This window comes from Aythya fuligula, chromosome 3, assembly GCF_009819795.1.
Source record: "Aythya fuligula isolate bAytFul2 chromosome 3, bAytFul2.pri, whole genome shotgun sequence".
NCBI classification, from domain to species: Eukaryota; Metazoa; Chordata; class Aves; order Anseriformes; family Anatidae; genus Aythya; species Aythya fuligula.
Window position 1 is genome coordinate 112,056,377 of NC_045561.1, and position 15,943 is coordinate 112,072,319.

Sequence of the window (15,943 nt, forward strand, 5' to 3'; positions counted from 1 at the left end):
TATCATTGCAATGAGTTGTGACTCACACATACCTTGATCCCTTTTGAGCAATTGTGCAGGTGCAATTGGTCTGAGCATGCAACCTAATCAGAGAGCTTGAAGGTTTTTGGCAGATCAATGCATTGGGCTTTCACAGTGGAGTTTTCTCCTGCCCCGTAATCCCATGTCACACAGGTAGAGCTGAGCAAGCCCATTTTTAATCCATGAAATGTCTGATTTTTTGGTGTGTGAGGGTATAGAGAAGGAGCTACGTTAAATTGCTGCACAGCTGGGGAACATCTGGAGAGAGCTTTTATTCCAAGGAGATTTGGAGATCTGTGGTTTTCTCATCTGTCACACTACCACACGTATTTGCACTTTGCTTCTGTGGGGGCATCTGGCCCATAGATTAATTCTATGGGGATCCTATGAGATCTTGCCTTTTGCGTAAATCTGGAAGCTAATAAACAGATACAGTGGCAGTTATGTTTATTCAGACAAACACATAAAAGTTGGCACAGAGAAGAAAGAGGAGTGTTACTGCTCTGCATTCTGCATCGTCTGCTGATAAGTGTCTACTGATAAGTGAATCTGTTTGGTGAGATACCTAAACACAACTTGTGCCTGCAAACATACACGGGGCACAGGTATGTTTGAAGCTATATTTGAAGCTGCTCACCTGAAGAGGAGGAGGTTGGGAGTGCCTTGTTTATAAAGCTTTCCACAGCTTCTCATTTCTGGATTCATGTATCCTGGGTTTCAGCAATACACAACTCAGGGAGAATGTTTAATGATTGGCTTAAAATTATTGCTTATTACCAGAAAACTAGATTACACTTTGCAGCAGATTATCTGCAAGATTTTCATTTTGGTAAATTATCATAAAAGTACAACCAAAGCTTATGTAGAAGGAAAAGAGAAAGCCCTGGAGCAAAGCTTATTGAGGAGGAAAATAAAAAGCCGTGGAGATGCATTTTTCTGTTGTTTCAGCTTCCAGATATTTATCAGAGACATTGAAAGTTAGCTTCTGCCTTCACAGATACATGTCCTGGAATCGGCAGGAAATGTTTTACCATGCAACTTGTGTCTCCAAGAGGGCTGTGCTTAGAAGGTGCTCTGGAGCCAAGCCCTGCATCTTGTTATAAAGATTAAGTGGGCTGGGGAGGGAGTTTAGGCACAGCCTGTGGCCTGGGTCTCTTTCAACACTCTCCAGGACAACCAGCTGCTGGTGACAAGAATCACTAGTGCTGCTGATGTGGTATTTCCTTTTGTGCTTTAAGCCAGACACACGACACCTTTGCTGCCACCATCTCCCACTGTCACTCTAGCAGCCTGTGAGACAGCCCTACAAAAGGGAGCAGATTCCTTGCATGCTAACCACGAGTCCCGAAGCCCTTCTTACCCCTTCTTTTTTAAAGAATAGGGATGTTTCTGTTATAGAAATCAAAGGGAGCTGACCTCTTTGGTGATGAAAAGATGAGATAAACTTTCCAGTAGCTGCTTGACTTTCAAAGCATGGGCCTGTTGTTGGTCACAAAGTGATGGAGTTGGAAGGTGTGTGAGTTACTGAAGAGGGTTTTTTCCTGTAGTATTCTGGCTTAACATCATGGGAAATTAAAATACAAAGTGGAGGAAAATGATTTAAGTGCTCTGGCTTTTTTTTGAAGACAACAATGGTGTTGCTGGTCGTGCCCTGCCCCAGGACACAGTACAGTCCCATGGATGTACCAGCCCTAAGAGTCCTTAACAGGAATCAGGGTCCTGCTGTAGCAGCACTACATAGACTCAGAGAAAGGGTCCTTCCCCATGTCTCTGAATCTATAAGATGACGATGGTCAAGGGGAAAGAGGAGGAAACGTAACAGAATAGAAGAATAATTTACACCAGACCACATGGCCATCAGTACCACTGGGAAGAAAACCCAGTGTTCCTCCTCATACTGCACATTAGAAGATCTCCAGGACTTACAGACAATCTGAAAAAATAAAGTTTCAGTTTTAGAAATACCAGAATTGAAGAGCAGTTTGGGCAACTCTAAATCAGACTATGCTGGTTGTTTTGCAGAGGCTCATGAGCAGTGAGTTTAGGGTCCAGAAGAAGTTAATGTGGTGCCAAAGTTGCTCTTAAAAATCACAGAATGAGTGAAGCTTCATTCATGAAGCTTACAATGGCTGAAATACAGCTGTCTGGCAAGCATCCCCCCCAGCTAATTATTTGCAAATAGAAGACAAGCTTGATGCAGAGGTCATAGATAATCTCTAAATTGCTGTATCTTTGAAATCTTTGGCTTGACTGAAATAGCTCGTCAGAGCAGCGTGATTACGTGCCGCAGAAGGAGGGGCACTGGAGGCAGAGGTGGCCGATGCAGCCTGTCTCCCTGATGAGGCAGGACTGCTCCCTGGGGTGTAAGCCTCCTAATGCTTTGTTTACTCTAAATTTAAACTTTCCAAGTCACGGAGCTTCCATCATTGCTACTAAGACCTTGCTTGACAGTGTAATGGTTTGCTCTCAATGATTTTTCTCCACTCTGTTTTAAGCTTTCACTTTTTTTAATCCCGTGACTTTTGGTTATGCATCCTTTTGGATTTCTTAAACTTAGACCTCCTCTCCCTTTGAAGTTGACCCCACATACAGATTAAGTTTCCCACTGTTAGGAAACGTAGGTAGTGGTTAATTAGGTAATATTTGTAATGCAGCTTTTATCAGGTCATTTTATCTGCTAGACATAGTTCTGCTCCTTGTGAATTGCTATCTCTGGGCTCTTTCAAGGCTCTACCACAGGAAATCTGGTGAATCTTGAGGTTGTCTTTTGCCATCCCAATCCCACTGCTGCCTGTCCTACTGCCCTTGTTGGTGTTTACTACTGCCATAGCAGAGCTGGTGGAACAGAATGTGTGCCCAATTTTCAGCTCTGTTTCAGTCTGGTGTGTTAGAGTAAGTCACCAAATGCATGGGCATAGTTCCCTTCTGCTGACTCCCATGTAGGTGCTGGAAGGTCCATGGGAGAGTGATAAGAGATAGCTAGCAGAGCACTAAAACCACCCATAGGTCAGTGGTCAAGATTCAGGGCCTTTGTTATCTTCTTCATTTGGTGCACAGATTGAATGTGGTAATTTGGGTAAACCTGAATTACTTTCCAGTAGAGCAGGCTGGGAAATTGTTTGATAAAGCCATAGGCATATAACCTGTATATCATCAATTTCACTTCCTCACGTACTCTTTCTTCCCTGTTCCTGATCCTTCAAAAATCCTCTTGCTCTATGGACTTCAATAATTTACACACATGAATAGAGATGAATGTGCAACCTGCAGATAATTAGAAGGCCCTGTAAATAAGTTTGCAACTTAAAAGTGCTAAGTTTGTAGTATGTTTTAAGGTAATATCAACATGCAGAGTTATATAGAACTGTATCAAAATTCAAAGAAAATGAGATATAAAGCAATCACAAACACATCATGCTGTGTGGCTTTGTAGGGACAACTAATGCTACTTTATTTGTTGTATTTACTTCTTCTTTTTGCAAAACTCACAGAGATGCACCAATATAAGTGTTGGTCTAGCTCCACCATAATAGTAATACCTGCACTAAACGTGACCTATAAATGCTTTATCATATATATATGATTACTGGTATCTCCTTGTGTAGAATTCTTCATACAAATCTCTGCCCATCTTCATTTGACTGCACACAGCTCTGATCCACTCATGCAGCTTGCTCCCTGAATTACTCTGCTCAGCAACATACAATTTGGGCAATCATTTAGTAGGGTTCCTCTGTGTAATTTCATGCCTGACTGACATGCCCTGAAGTCATCCTTATGTTCCTTTGATGATGGAGGCTGTACAGAGAGCAGCCCTCTGGCAAAATCCCAGCTCCCATTGAGTTTCACTGTTGGCTGCTATGGGTCCAAAGTTTCACCCTATGCGTGTTAAATCTATGAACTACTACAAGGCACTAAGAACTGAGATAAGCTTAATTGCCTTGGGTGTTAAGCTCAGTTGTGGTTTATTTTAAGTGTGTAGGGGAAGCACTTCTTGAGTGATTTGAAGAGACAGAATAAAAATGAATGCACCCTTGGGAATGGCTGAGGACAGCCTTGTTGCAGAGTTCCCATCCAGTTCCAGATTTAAAGGGTTGTTATCTAATAAGAACAAGAAATTACTTAGCTAATGAGCACAACAGTATGAGCATGAGAAATGTGTTTCATCTGCAATGCCCACTAGTGGTTTTGAGCTTGAGGCTGCCCTTGCTTTAAGACCCGGGTCACTGCAGTGAGATTAATCCTGGGCATAAATCACAGGGGTTAGATTAGTGTTTGTTTTACTTGAATTCACATTTCTTTCTCTCTTATCTCCTCTAAATCTTGCAGATTCTTAGCTCAGTCATGAGCCATAGGATGGAATGGGTTTAAACAGCCACAGCTTCCCTCCTGAGCACTGGCTGTCAGCCCTCAGGCTTGATTTACCACTGAAATGTAATTATAAAATGGCATAATGCAATTAATGTGTCTTCCCTCCTCTCTCATGCCAGACAGGAATTCCTCCTCCACCTTCTCCCGTTGGAGTGATTTTTATAACATAATATCCAATGTGACTTTATTTTGTGTTACTCGGGTGTCTACCAGATGACATTGACCCAAACAGATGATTGTATATACCAGTCAGGGACAATTTTGTGTGTCTATAACTTCTTCTATGCAAGATCAGTTTGCTCATGGACCTCTTTTTATTTAGTTGTTTTTGTGGTTGTGTTTTCCCATCTCTACAACTGACAGTGAGAAAAGGATAAATTGCCAAATTTTTTCCAGCCATTCATCACACCCATGTGAGCTCAGGACATTCACTACCAAGAAAACCCACAGCCTTCCTGGTGTCAGCCTGGCTGATCAGCTGCAAATACTTCAGAAACGACATCTGGTATCTGCCAAAGCTCTGATCTTGCTTGAAAGTGTGGTTCTGTGAGTAGGACCAGAAAGCTAAAAGTCTTGGTTTGTAAGCTAGTGTGAATCTCATCTTGTCACACATGTTCTGCAGGGTCGCTGTGTTGCACGGTGTTTAAGAAGACTGACAAAAGCAATGGGGAAGAAGTTTTCTGTGTATGCCAGGATAGGTGAAAATTGTATACACCAGTTTTTAGTTTAATGTTAGGGCTGGTGTAACTTGGTTTTTGATCCTTCCCTTCCCTTCCCTTCCCTTCCCTTCCCTTCCCTTCCCTTCCCTTCCCTTCCCTTCCCTTCCCTTCCCTTCCCTTCCCTTCCCTTCCCTTCCCTTCCCTTCCCTTCCCTTCCCTTCCCTTCCCTTCCCTTCCCTTCCCTTCCCTTCCCTTCCCTTCCCTTCCCTTCCCTTCCCTTCCCTTCCCTTCCCTTCCCTTCCCTTCCCTTCCCTTCCCTTCCCTTCCCTTCCCTTCCCTTCCCTTCCCTTCCCTTCCCTTCCCTTCCCTTCCCTTCCCTTCCCTTTCTCCTTCTCTCTCTCTGATTAAAGAGGAACAAATGCTGTTTAGGCATTGGAGACAAAATTTGCAAAGAGGCTTCTTGTTGACCTCAGTCTCTGCTGAAATCTGGGGTGGTTTTCCCACAGGTTTTAGTGACACCTACTACATAATGTTGAAGTCTTTTGAAAATCCCAGCCACACAGTATGAAGAGGTTTGCTGACCAAAAACCTGAGTCTGCTGCCTTTAAGGAGAGAACGCTTCCCTGTGGGAAAGAAAACTTTCAGGATGTTCCTTCCTTCCCTTTGCTACATATTCATAGCAGTGCCTAGGTGTAAACACAGTCATGGCTGTGCGGTAGGAGCAAATCCTTCCGGGTCCGCAGTGATTTGGAGAGGATTTCTCGCCCTATATGAAGCACTCGAGAGTTGCTCCAATTGTTCCTTGCCTTGTGACATAAAAAGAGGTGTCTGCATAGAGATCTTACTTGAATTCTTTTGCAACTCATTGGCTTTTGCATTAAATTAAATTTCATATGCTGAGTGAGCAGTCAACCCTATGAGCCTAGAGGAAGGAATATGCTGGTTTTATGCATTCTAACATGGTGGTCAAGCTACGGCTAATGCTCCCAGGCATCTCCTACACTGTTCACTTTTCAGCCTTTCCATTCTAAGCCCTGTATTTTGGAATGAGATGCTTGCATTTTATTAAATTTGTGAGTGAAAAATAACAGCACATGTTCTCTGCTCTCTAGAAAACGCCTGAATCATCTTGGTTTCAACTTTAAAATAAAGGTCAGGCCTGAGGTAGGCACAAATTCTCGCATGTGTCAGTCCCAAAAGTGAAAGCCTTAGGAAGTTGCAAAGAACCGTGGAATAGGGCAATTTAAAATTGCACTTGAAACCGGAGCAGCTGTTGTTCAGAGGGTGACATTCAGAGTTATAATGCTAAAGATAATATAATTATGTCCAGGGAGAACTCAAAAATGGATAGAGAGTCACTGAGGAAGATAGAAATTTGGGTGGCATGTGGTGGCATTTATGCAAATGGCACAGGGATGAGATTGTGGGAAAGTCCAAATACTGCGGTGGGTACAAGAAAGGGAAATAGGGAGGTGTCTGAGGAAGTTTCTGAGGGAGGATTTTCCAGCAACTCATTGCAAGTGAAGAATTAATTGTTTTGGGACTGGAATTCACTGCTCTGTATTGCAGGGACTTAGTGAGGCTGCTGGATTACCTCGCTCTGCGGTCTCAAAATGCTCTGACAGGTTCATGTGTGTCAGGCAAACATTATGGTAATTTTAGCGCTGTAGGGGCTCTACAGGAGTATACCTAAGTCATCCAGCTGAATTTAAAACTTAATTACTGCCCCACTTAACAATATTCCCTCCCCACACTTCTGCTCTGGAGGATCATAGGGTTAAAAAAAATCATTAATCTTTCTTAATGAAGCTATTTTCTAGCAGGAGACAGAATGTCTTGCCCCTGTGGATTCTGAGACAGAGTTTTTATGAGTGTTATGAATGGGCAAGTGGGAAGCGAGAGCCAGAGGAAAAGCAGTGTGAAAAAACAGGACCAGGGCCCAAAATACTGGTGGTGGGAGGACCCTCCAACTCACAGACCCTTGCTGAGTTGAGCTAAAAGGAAAGCAAAAGGCATGGGGAAGAGGAGCGAGCCTTATTAAAAACCGACTCAGTTGGCTATGTAACAGCATTCCCACCACAACGACTAATTATTGGAATACCAGCTATTGCCAGAACTTTCATATAACCAAGAAGAGAGCTCCTTTGAAACCTGTGGTTGAAACTGTGATTCTCTAGAGGAATCTAAAGCAGAACGGTGTGGGCAGAGCTTGGGCCTCTGTTTTTAATTGTCACGCTTTTCCTGGGACATGCTGCTGGTACTGCCTTATACTACAATTAAATTGCATGTGAATGTTTCAAAATCTCTGTGACCGGCTCCTTTTGCATGCATTAAAGGAAAAGAAATGACAGTCATTAAAACAGTGCAAGCTTTACTCCTCTCTTTTATCGCTTGGTTCCTTTAGTACCCGTCACGTTAAGCTGGGTAATACAATTATTGCTGGAGCCAGTTAAGGAGGCAGGGATTGCCATGCCCTTCTCCGGCTTGTCTGCATTTGACGATCCTTTTGGGAGATACTGAAGTGCTTTCATTTTTCTGTCTCTTGTGCGCATCTGTGTGCATCCCCTGCTGCAGAAGATGCTGGACGAGTGCCAGGACAGACGGAGCTGCCAGTTCCTTGTCAATAGCCGGCTGTTTGGCGCAGATCCGTGCCCTGGAACCGGCAAATACCTCCTCGTGTGGTACAAGTGCAGGCCAAGTGAGTATCTCTCCATCAAATCTGTTTGCTCTGGCAAGACCAAAACAATTTTGTGCTTCATCCTTGCCAGCGAGACCTTCTGGGACTTTTTGTTCCCTTCCACCTTTATTTTCAGTGTAACATAACCCCTGGGTGCTGTGCATTTCCCTTCTCCCCCTCACTTGTTGCACTGCTCTTATGCTACTGCTCCATCTCTTCCCATCCTGCTGGCAGCCTGTGGTGCAGATTGTTTTTGCAGGTGCCAGTGGAAACCTTTGCCAAGGCTTAGCTCATGCTGCCCTGCAACGCTGTCGGCAGTGAGGGGGCTGCTTCAGCTCCTATCCGGTTCCAGGCATAGGAACAGGCTGCCCAGAGAAGCTGTGGGTGCCCCTGGAAGTGTTCAAGGCCAAGTTGGATGGGATTTGGGCAACCTGGGCTGGTGGGAGGTGTCCCTGCCCATGGCAGGGGACTGGAACTGGATGGGCTTTAAGGTCCTCTCCAACCCAAACCATTCCGTGATCTGGGATGCCCCTCTTGTCCCACTGGGACTTATCCCCTCTCTGCCTGTAGTGGCAGCCTTGGTGGTTGAAGATTTTGGATTCAGGTGCCTGAGGCAGACAGTTAAGAGAGCTGAGCAATGAGAAACTCACCTGCCCACACCATGCCACAATCCAGCTTTTAATTGCTTCCAGATCAGGCTGGGTGACATTAACCTGTATTTTGTGGGATCTCATTAGCTGTGTTTAAATTAAATGGGGCCAGTGTCTGGGTACTGGGAGTGCAATTGTGCATGCTGCGGAGGAGTGTGGTTTCGGAGTGGGACAACCAACAGTTTCTTGGCCAATTCCTGGCTCTGCTGGGGGATTCAGCATGATTCCTTGAGCAATTTGGAAGCAGGCACATTAGTTTGGAGACAGATCGGGTCTATTGGTGAAAACTGATTTCATACAGAGAATAGACCCTGACATTATTATTAGTCCAGACATTTCAGACCAAGCCCTTTCAATGACATAAATAATGTGGTTCCAGCATCACATCAGCAAATTATTTTTTTTTTGGGGAAAAATATATAAAAAAAGTTTGCACAGGGAAGAAAAACATATCTGCTTTCTGAAAGGCTTTGAAACAACAGCAAAAACGTCCAAAAACTGAGCTGCAGAGACTTTTTGCCCCAGCACGTAGAGACCTGTGCGAATGAAATGAAGGGATCTGGCAGGATCTGTGAGGAATTCAAATGAAAAGTAGGTAATGAAGCACCTGCACTTACTGTGGGGTTTTCGTGAGTGATTGGAACATCCCTTGTTAGTTGAGAAGCGCATCTCTGTGAAGCAGGAGCGATTAGCAGGGTGTTCTGACAAGTCCTCATAAACCTGGAGGTTTTGTATCAAAGCTCACTCGAGAAATCTGACTATTGGGGCCCATGCTGAACTTCTGAAGGCACTTCAGGATCCCATCTGTGCATAAATATTTATGGCTTGGCATTCTTTGCTAATTACAGCTATGCTAGGAAAGAAAGAGTTTGTGTGTGTGCTGGGTAAGTGATTTTCCTGAAAGAGAGCAGGGGAAGTTGCTTGAAAACATTTCCCCAAGACATTATTTTTTTCAGACAGCTCCAATTTTGTAGGGTAAAACAGGGTAACCTGACAGAAACTGTTATTCACTGAGCAAACTTTTAATCAGAACCCACTGGATTAATAACAAAGTTTGAAATACGTGAGGATTAGCCTTGCACAGAGATACCAGGACACATTCAACCTTTCCTTGATGATCCAGTGCTTTAATTTTAAGTCTCAGAAAAAGAGCCCAATGCTTGTTTGAGTCTGATAATCATGTCTTTCCACCCTTCTGCTAGGAGAATGTTAATGAGAAGACTGGTAAGGATGGGTCCACAGAATGAAAAACACAGAGAGATTTTGGTTGTCTCTTTTGAGTATTGAGTACTTGAGTATTGTTTATGAGCTATAAATAAATTCAGTGGTAGGTCTTCATGCTTAAGAATTGATCCCCAAAGCTGTGGTCTCATGAAGCGTTGCTCCAGAAAGCCCGAGCACCCATAACTGTAACTGAAGACTACCTGAGGGTCATTTTCAGGAGCTCACTGCCTGCCACATGCTTTGATCCATTATTTTATCAAAAGATGTGTGCAATTTTTTGGACTATGCCTCTGTTCCTGGCTTTGTCATTCTTAACATTATACATGACTGAAGTGCTGTAATAAGAAGCCACTTCAAGTCTGAATTGTCCTCTAAATATTTGCCTATTGAGGGAGCCTGATGTGACCATGCTAATGAAGCATGGCAAAATGCCCACCTAGGAAGAAGAAATGTGAGTTTTCCTACATACAGGTATGAAAGACACTTTGGGAAGAGGCCTCCAGAGTTTGGACAGGACATCTTTAATATAAATAAAGGATGCCCAAGCCCTCCCAGTTTCAGATTCATTCTGGAGCCTCAAAAGGCCCCTGAATAGATTCAGTTACCTAAAAAGAAAGCCTTTCTTGAAAGAAAGCAACATTGAAGTTAGTGGCCTTTACTTGTACCTTTGCTGAAGAATAACTACATGGTGCAGTTATCCCCTCCAGCCACTGTCACTGCAGTTATGCCTCTGATGTTACATTGCATTTGAAATTTAATGGTTTCAATGCTCACTGGCTGTATGGGGTTCATTCACAAGGCAAGGTGCTATTTTGGTTCCTCATGGGCAGAATTCCAAGGAGATGAAGAACAGTATATCATGCTGAAACTGAAAACCACACATTTTCCAAATGGCGGAGACTGCTTTCCAAAGGTTGGAAACTTTAAGCGGTGCTTGCTTAACCAGAAACAGTAAGAAATTCAATAGCTTGTGTGTTTTGGGAAGTGTTGAGTTAATCCTGGTCCCTTGTGATCCAATGGCTGGAGCTGGGGTCTAGGGAGCACTCATCTGCATGTACAGGACTCAGATATGTGCCTGGGACTGCTTTTAAATGGCAGAAGTTTGGCAGTCCTGTGTATTCTCTCTGCTTGTAAATAAATACACTCTGTGTGTATACTTTTAACTCTAAGGTACAGGATTGTTAACGAGATCAGAAATGATCAATGCAATCCCCTGTCAGCTTGGGGTAAATGAGACGTATTTTTTGCTTCTACGTGGCTTGAGGGCCAAGGTTCAACAAAGTATATAGGGGCCTAGCTTTTTGTTTCTTTTCCCACTGCATGTGGGCTTTAGTTTCAAATGTGCACCAGCCTTTTGGGAAGATGCTCATAAGTACAGTACAGGTCTCAGCAGAGCACATCTATGACTTGTGCCTCTAATCTTGGATGTTCCTTTGTAAATCATCCCGGTACCTACAGGCCCAACAGAGCCCTCCCAAGGAGTCCCTGCAGGACAAGGCTGGGAGATGTTACTGTCGGCAGTGAAACCTGAAGCTGTGCTTTGCTAGTGTTGACAGATCCTCAAAGAGTGCCAGAGAGCTGCTGCGGGCACAGGATTTCCATCACTCATGTTATTAAACCTCTGTTGAGGGCCAGACCAAGCAGGCCAACCCAACTCCCAGGCCCAATCTGGGCTTTAGCGCTGGCCAGGAATAGTTTCCAATTGAAAGTTTGGATGTGGCCACCTTGTTTTAGAGGCTAACAAAATTCGTGAGAATGGCTGCAGGCTCTTCCATGCCAGTTGGCCTTAGTGCCAGAGAGCTGGCACATTTAATTTATCAGGGCTGAGGCAGCCTGAGATCTATGTCCAAAGCACACCAAAGCCTAGGGTCAGGCCCTGAGCACACAGAGGATTTCATTCTCCAGGGTACCTTTCAGGATCATTAAAAAATTGCACACAAATCCAATTATTTCTCAGGTAACATGCTGATTTGATTTAGACCCATTAAGTATAATTACCGGGCAGGCTGCAGGAACATATAATTACAGGGAATTGACATACTATTTAATTGGTCTAACATGAATTCCCTCTAACTGAAATCTGGATTCACCAATATTATTTAAACAATTCAGTGCTTGTTCATCCCCCTACTTCAGAGACAGATTGCATGTTATTGTAAGCTAGGAAATATTTGCTATGTGCCTGACTTTCCAGAGGGACTGCAAGATCTGATTCTGGCTGGGAAGAGAATCATTGGGGCTGCCCAAATCATGCTAAAGAAATAATGTCATCTTACTGTGCCTCAGCAATGACATTGCAGCTTTTTACCAGGTTGGTTGCTGCTCTGGCTGTTGTAGGAGCAGGGATCAAACTGTCCCTGCAGAGCATCTGTTTGCCCATGGTGACTTTTGTGGTTGTTTCTTTTTGGCCTTCTATTTCAAAAGTGTCAGTGCTCCTGGACAAAATGAAGGCATAAATGCATGCTTCTCTCTGCTAAAGGATTATTTAGGATGAGATCTGTTTGGGTGGCCATTCACTGACAATGCTACGGAGAGAAGAGAGGGCTTCAACGCTGCTTTTGTGACTTCCCCTCTGAGTTCCCCTCATGTTACCTTTTCCTGGTCTCCTTTGCACCCACGAGATGCCACTGCCACACTGTCCTTGATGCACTGTCCCCTTCTCAGCTCTGAATGGCCTGAGCTGCAGCCTCCTGTGACACTCTAGTGACATTTCCCTCTTTCCTATCAGGCGGTTACTATTTTAGCATATGAATTCAAGGACTCTGGTAGACAGACCCTCCATCCATTTATTCATTTATTTTTAATTATTATTGTCTTTATTTAATTTTAAAGTGCTGGCTGGAGCAGCTGGGTGTGATAATGGGAGGCCAATGAGTGTGAGGCTTCCCTGTGTTCATCGTCATGTAGCAAAGTGTAAATCCAAGCTTTGCTGCTCTCCCTTCTATTCACAAATACAAGCTTAAAACCTTTTGAAGTTTCAGAAAGCCTAGATTGTGACCCGGTCTCCAATTGCAGCTCAAATCCCCCTGTAACAATACAAGAACGTATTTGTGAAAGGCACAAGGCTCTGAGAAATGCATCTGGGAAGCCTGCATTTGTTGGCAAAGGGTAAAGTGCCAAAAGTTTTTATGGGGTAGGAGGAGGAAAGGGCTTGGGGGGAGGTCATTTTGTTCTAGTTCAGGGCCTGTAGCTTTGATTTATGGGGAAACTTTTGTGCTGAAAATTGACCTGGGCAAACGTTTATAACAGAGCAGGCATTTATTCTCTCCACCATAGATTTAATTCTAATTTAAGAAGTCCAGTTAATTCTTGTGAACTGCAATGACTGTTTCAAACTTGGAAATGCCCATCCTGATGTTCTTGCCAAAATCTTACTCAGAAAACTCTATTTTTTTTTTTTTAACAGCACGAGTCAATTCTAATTAGAAGGCAATTGAATTTTGAAATCGATTAGGAATTAATTCTAACTAGATCTTCTGATAAAAATTCTGATAAAAATAAATGTTGTCTTCAAGTTTGCAGCCTATCAGATGGGCTGTCCTCCATGGTGGTGATTCCCAGTTGCTGGTGAAGTTGAAGCTGCCTTTTATGTCCTGGGGAATTGGTTGGGTCTGCTCTCACCTTTCAAATGGATTAACTGAAAAGTTTGGGAAGGACGTTATGGAAGGAAGATGTAGGACTGCAGTGAATGCATCTTGTGTGCCTTTTAATTTCTGTGTGATCTGTTCCTACAATACTGACTTCAGTGCGAGCTTTGCCACTGACTTTTCTGGGCTGAGGATTATCTTTTCTGATAAATTCGGTGACTGCCTGGTCTTGTTACACATCCTTAAAGCTTTCACTCTCTGAGCAGAATTTGCAAATGCTGTGAGCAAGAACAGCATGCCATGGAAAGACAGAATCTTTGTAGAAATTGCAGATGAGAGCAAAGAGGGACCTGAATATATCCTTGGTCCCTTTAACACTGGTGATTGATTTTAGTGCTGGCATAGATTGGTAATTCAGTAGTTATCAACCCTTTCAGAAAAGCATTAATCTCCTTCATAAGACAGCTTTATTGGTGGCAGGAGAAGTTCACTGTATTGTTCGCTGCCTGGCTTTTTGGTGGGCCAGGCTTTCTAAAGCAGTGCGGCGGAGTGTGGGCTGTTAAAATGGCACATCCTTCTGGCCCAGCCACTGAGGCAGTAAAATAGGTCTTTTACCTCCTGCATTCATCAGCTTGCTCTTGCTTATTTGTATTAGTTCAAAACTGTTAAGATGGTGCAGGGAGGGTAAATTTATAAGGGCAATAAAACTTCAGGCAGCAAACTCCGTAGTGATGAAAAGATGTAAATAAAGGAATGCTATAAATAACAGCGGACAGATCCATCAGTGATCTGGGTCAGAGAAATGTTAATGCTAACGATTACTATTGTTTTAAGCCGTTGATGCACAGAGATTTTCAGTGGCTGTCCAATAGCCCTGTCTCTGTAGCACAGCAATCCTTTGACTGTCAGGAGCAGGATTAAGAGGACCGTGTGATTTCATTGTCAGTGAGTGCTGAGATTATTGTCAGTTGCTGCCCCCAACATGTGTGAGTAGAGGAAAGAGAAGGAAACCGCTGCTGACCTGGGAGAGTTAAAAAAAATAAATAATAAAAAAATAAAGATCCCAGTTCTCCTTCAAACTCCTCAGTCAGGCCTGATAAAAAGGAGAACAGAGAGGTGGTGATGAGCAGGATGTGGATATAAAGTTTGCTGGGTCAGACCTCCAGTATCCAGATGTGGACCACTGAAAAATACATTCTCATGGCTTCCCCCTTCCATTCTGCCTGAACTGTATACATCATAGGCTGTGACTTTTACAGATGTCTTTTGTTCATTGGCATTGAAGTTTTCTGAGAGGTTGGACGTGGAAAAAAGAAAAAAAAAGGAAGAAAAATGAAAACCCTTTAAACCCTTTTAAGCTGTGGATTTTCAGCGAAGGACAAGAAAAGGATACTCTGTCATTTTTCTTTGCAGAGATGGGTGAGTAGATGGCATTGCCAAAAGGACCTGGTAGCCTTTGCCCTGAGGCACAACAGGTTTCAGGAAATGCAGCCCATCCTTGGGCATTCTTACTGCCAGTGATACCTTCCTGGGCAGAGGATGGAGGCTGCGATGTGGACAGTGCTTCAGATGTGACATTGTGTGAAACAAAGTGATCTGGGAGCCTTCTCCTCACAAAAGCAAGGCTGGGCCCTTGGGGTGTTTAAACATGGGGGAACCAGGGCCCAGGTTTTTGAGAATGAAAGCCCTAAATCCAAGTCTCAGCACGGTCCAATTGTGATAGAAGTTGTCAAGCTTTGGATGGTAGATTTCAAGATTTTCTGGTGAGTTTTCTGGCACACGGGACAAGGAAAGCATATCCCAGTAACAATATGCTTAATAAATCCAACTGAAATGCTGCAAACATTTACTTTTATGAAAGTTTGGATCTGTTATATTGAAGCCACAGTTTAAACCATGTGTTTTGGTCTCACAGAGCAAGAAGCAGAACAGAGAGGTAAATTCATGCAGGCCTTCTGCAGGGAGTCCTGTATATGGAGTTATTCAAGACAGAAAATATAAATCAGTTGCTCTACTCAAGTAAAAAAAATGGAAAAAAATACAGGGAAAAGTAAATCTGAAAAGTACTGGGATAGACACATTGTAATGAATTCTTTCCAATATTGTGAATATTTTTTCCATATCAGTCCCACATTTGGTTTTCAGATTTACGATACATTTTTAAAACAGGAATTTACTGATATTTTCAACTTTTTATCATACTACTGGCACATCAAGCTCTTCACAGTTACTTTTGCTTTTCTGACTACTTAAATAGCACCAGAGGTTGTCACCTAATCATGTCTCCAAGAGCTGGGATATCCAAGAGCTAAGATTTCTGTGGCATTGAGACTTACAGGAATTTGGGAGATTTGGTAACTGTGCATTTCTTCCAGCTACATTTTTCCTTCTTAGACAAAGCCATTGAGGGAATGCTGTGTGTTTAATTATTTAGGAAACCAGCAGACCAGTTTTTAATCTAGTAGGCCTCATTTTCCCTTGTTTTATGCTCTAGGCAACCCCATGGATTTTATGCAAAAGTATGAATCAGTTATCCTTTTAATGTTCCCATGTTAGAATTATTAGCACCATTATTTTGACATTTGGAGAAGACTTTTTATGATATAAAAGACTAAATTCTCCCTTCCAGCTATTTTAATAGTAATATTTACACCATCACTGGAAAAGATGAACAAAAGTGCCGCAAGCAGTTGAACTAATGAAGTCTTTTTATTTACATATTCAAGTAATTTTTTTCCTTGGTGCATCCCTTCC

General features: G+C 43.1%; 1 protein-coding gene across 1 annotated transcript in view; it reads left to right on the forward strand.

The window, feature by feature from the left end:
• EVA1A (eva-1 homolog A, regulator of programmed cell death) overlaps positions 1-15,943 on the forward strand; it is a 199,102-nt gene that overhangs the window by 57,919 nt on the left and 125,240 nt on the right. The window contains exon 3 of the mRNA XM_032183515.1: positions 7,626-7,749. Within this exon, the coding sequence (XP_032039406.1) occupies positions 7,626-7,749 (124 nt within the window). The remainder of the gene's footprint in view (positions 1-7,625; positions 7,750-15,943) is intronic.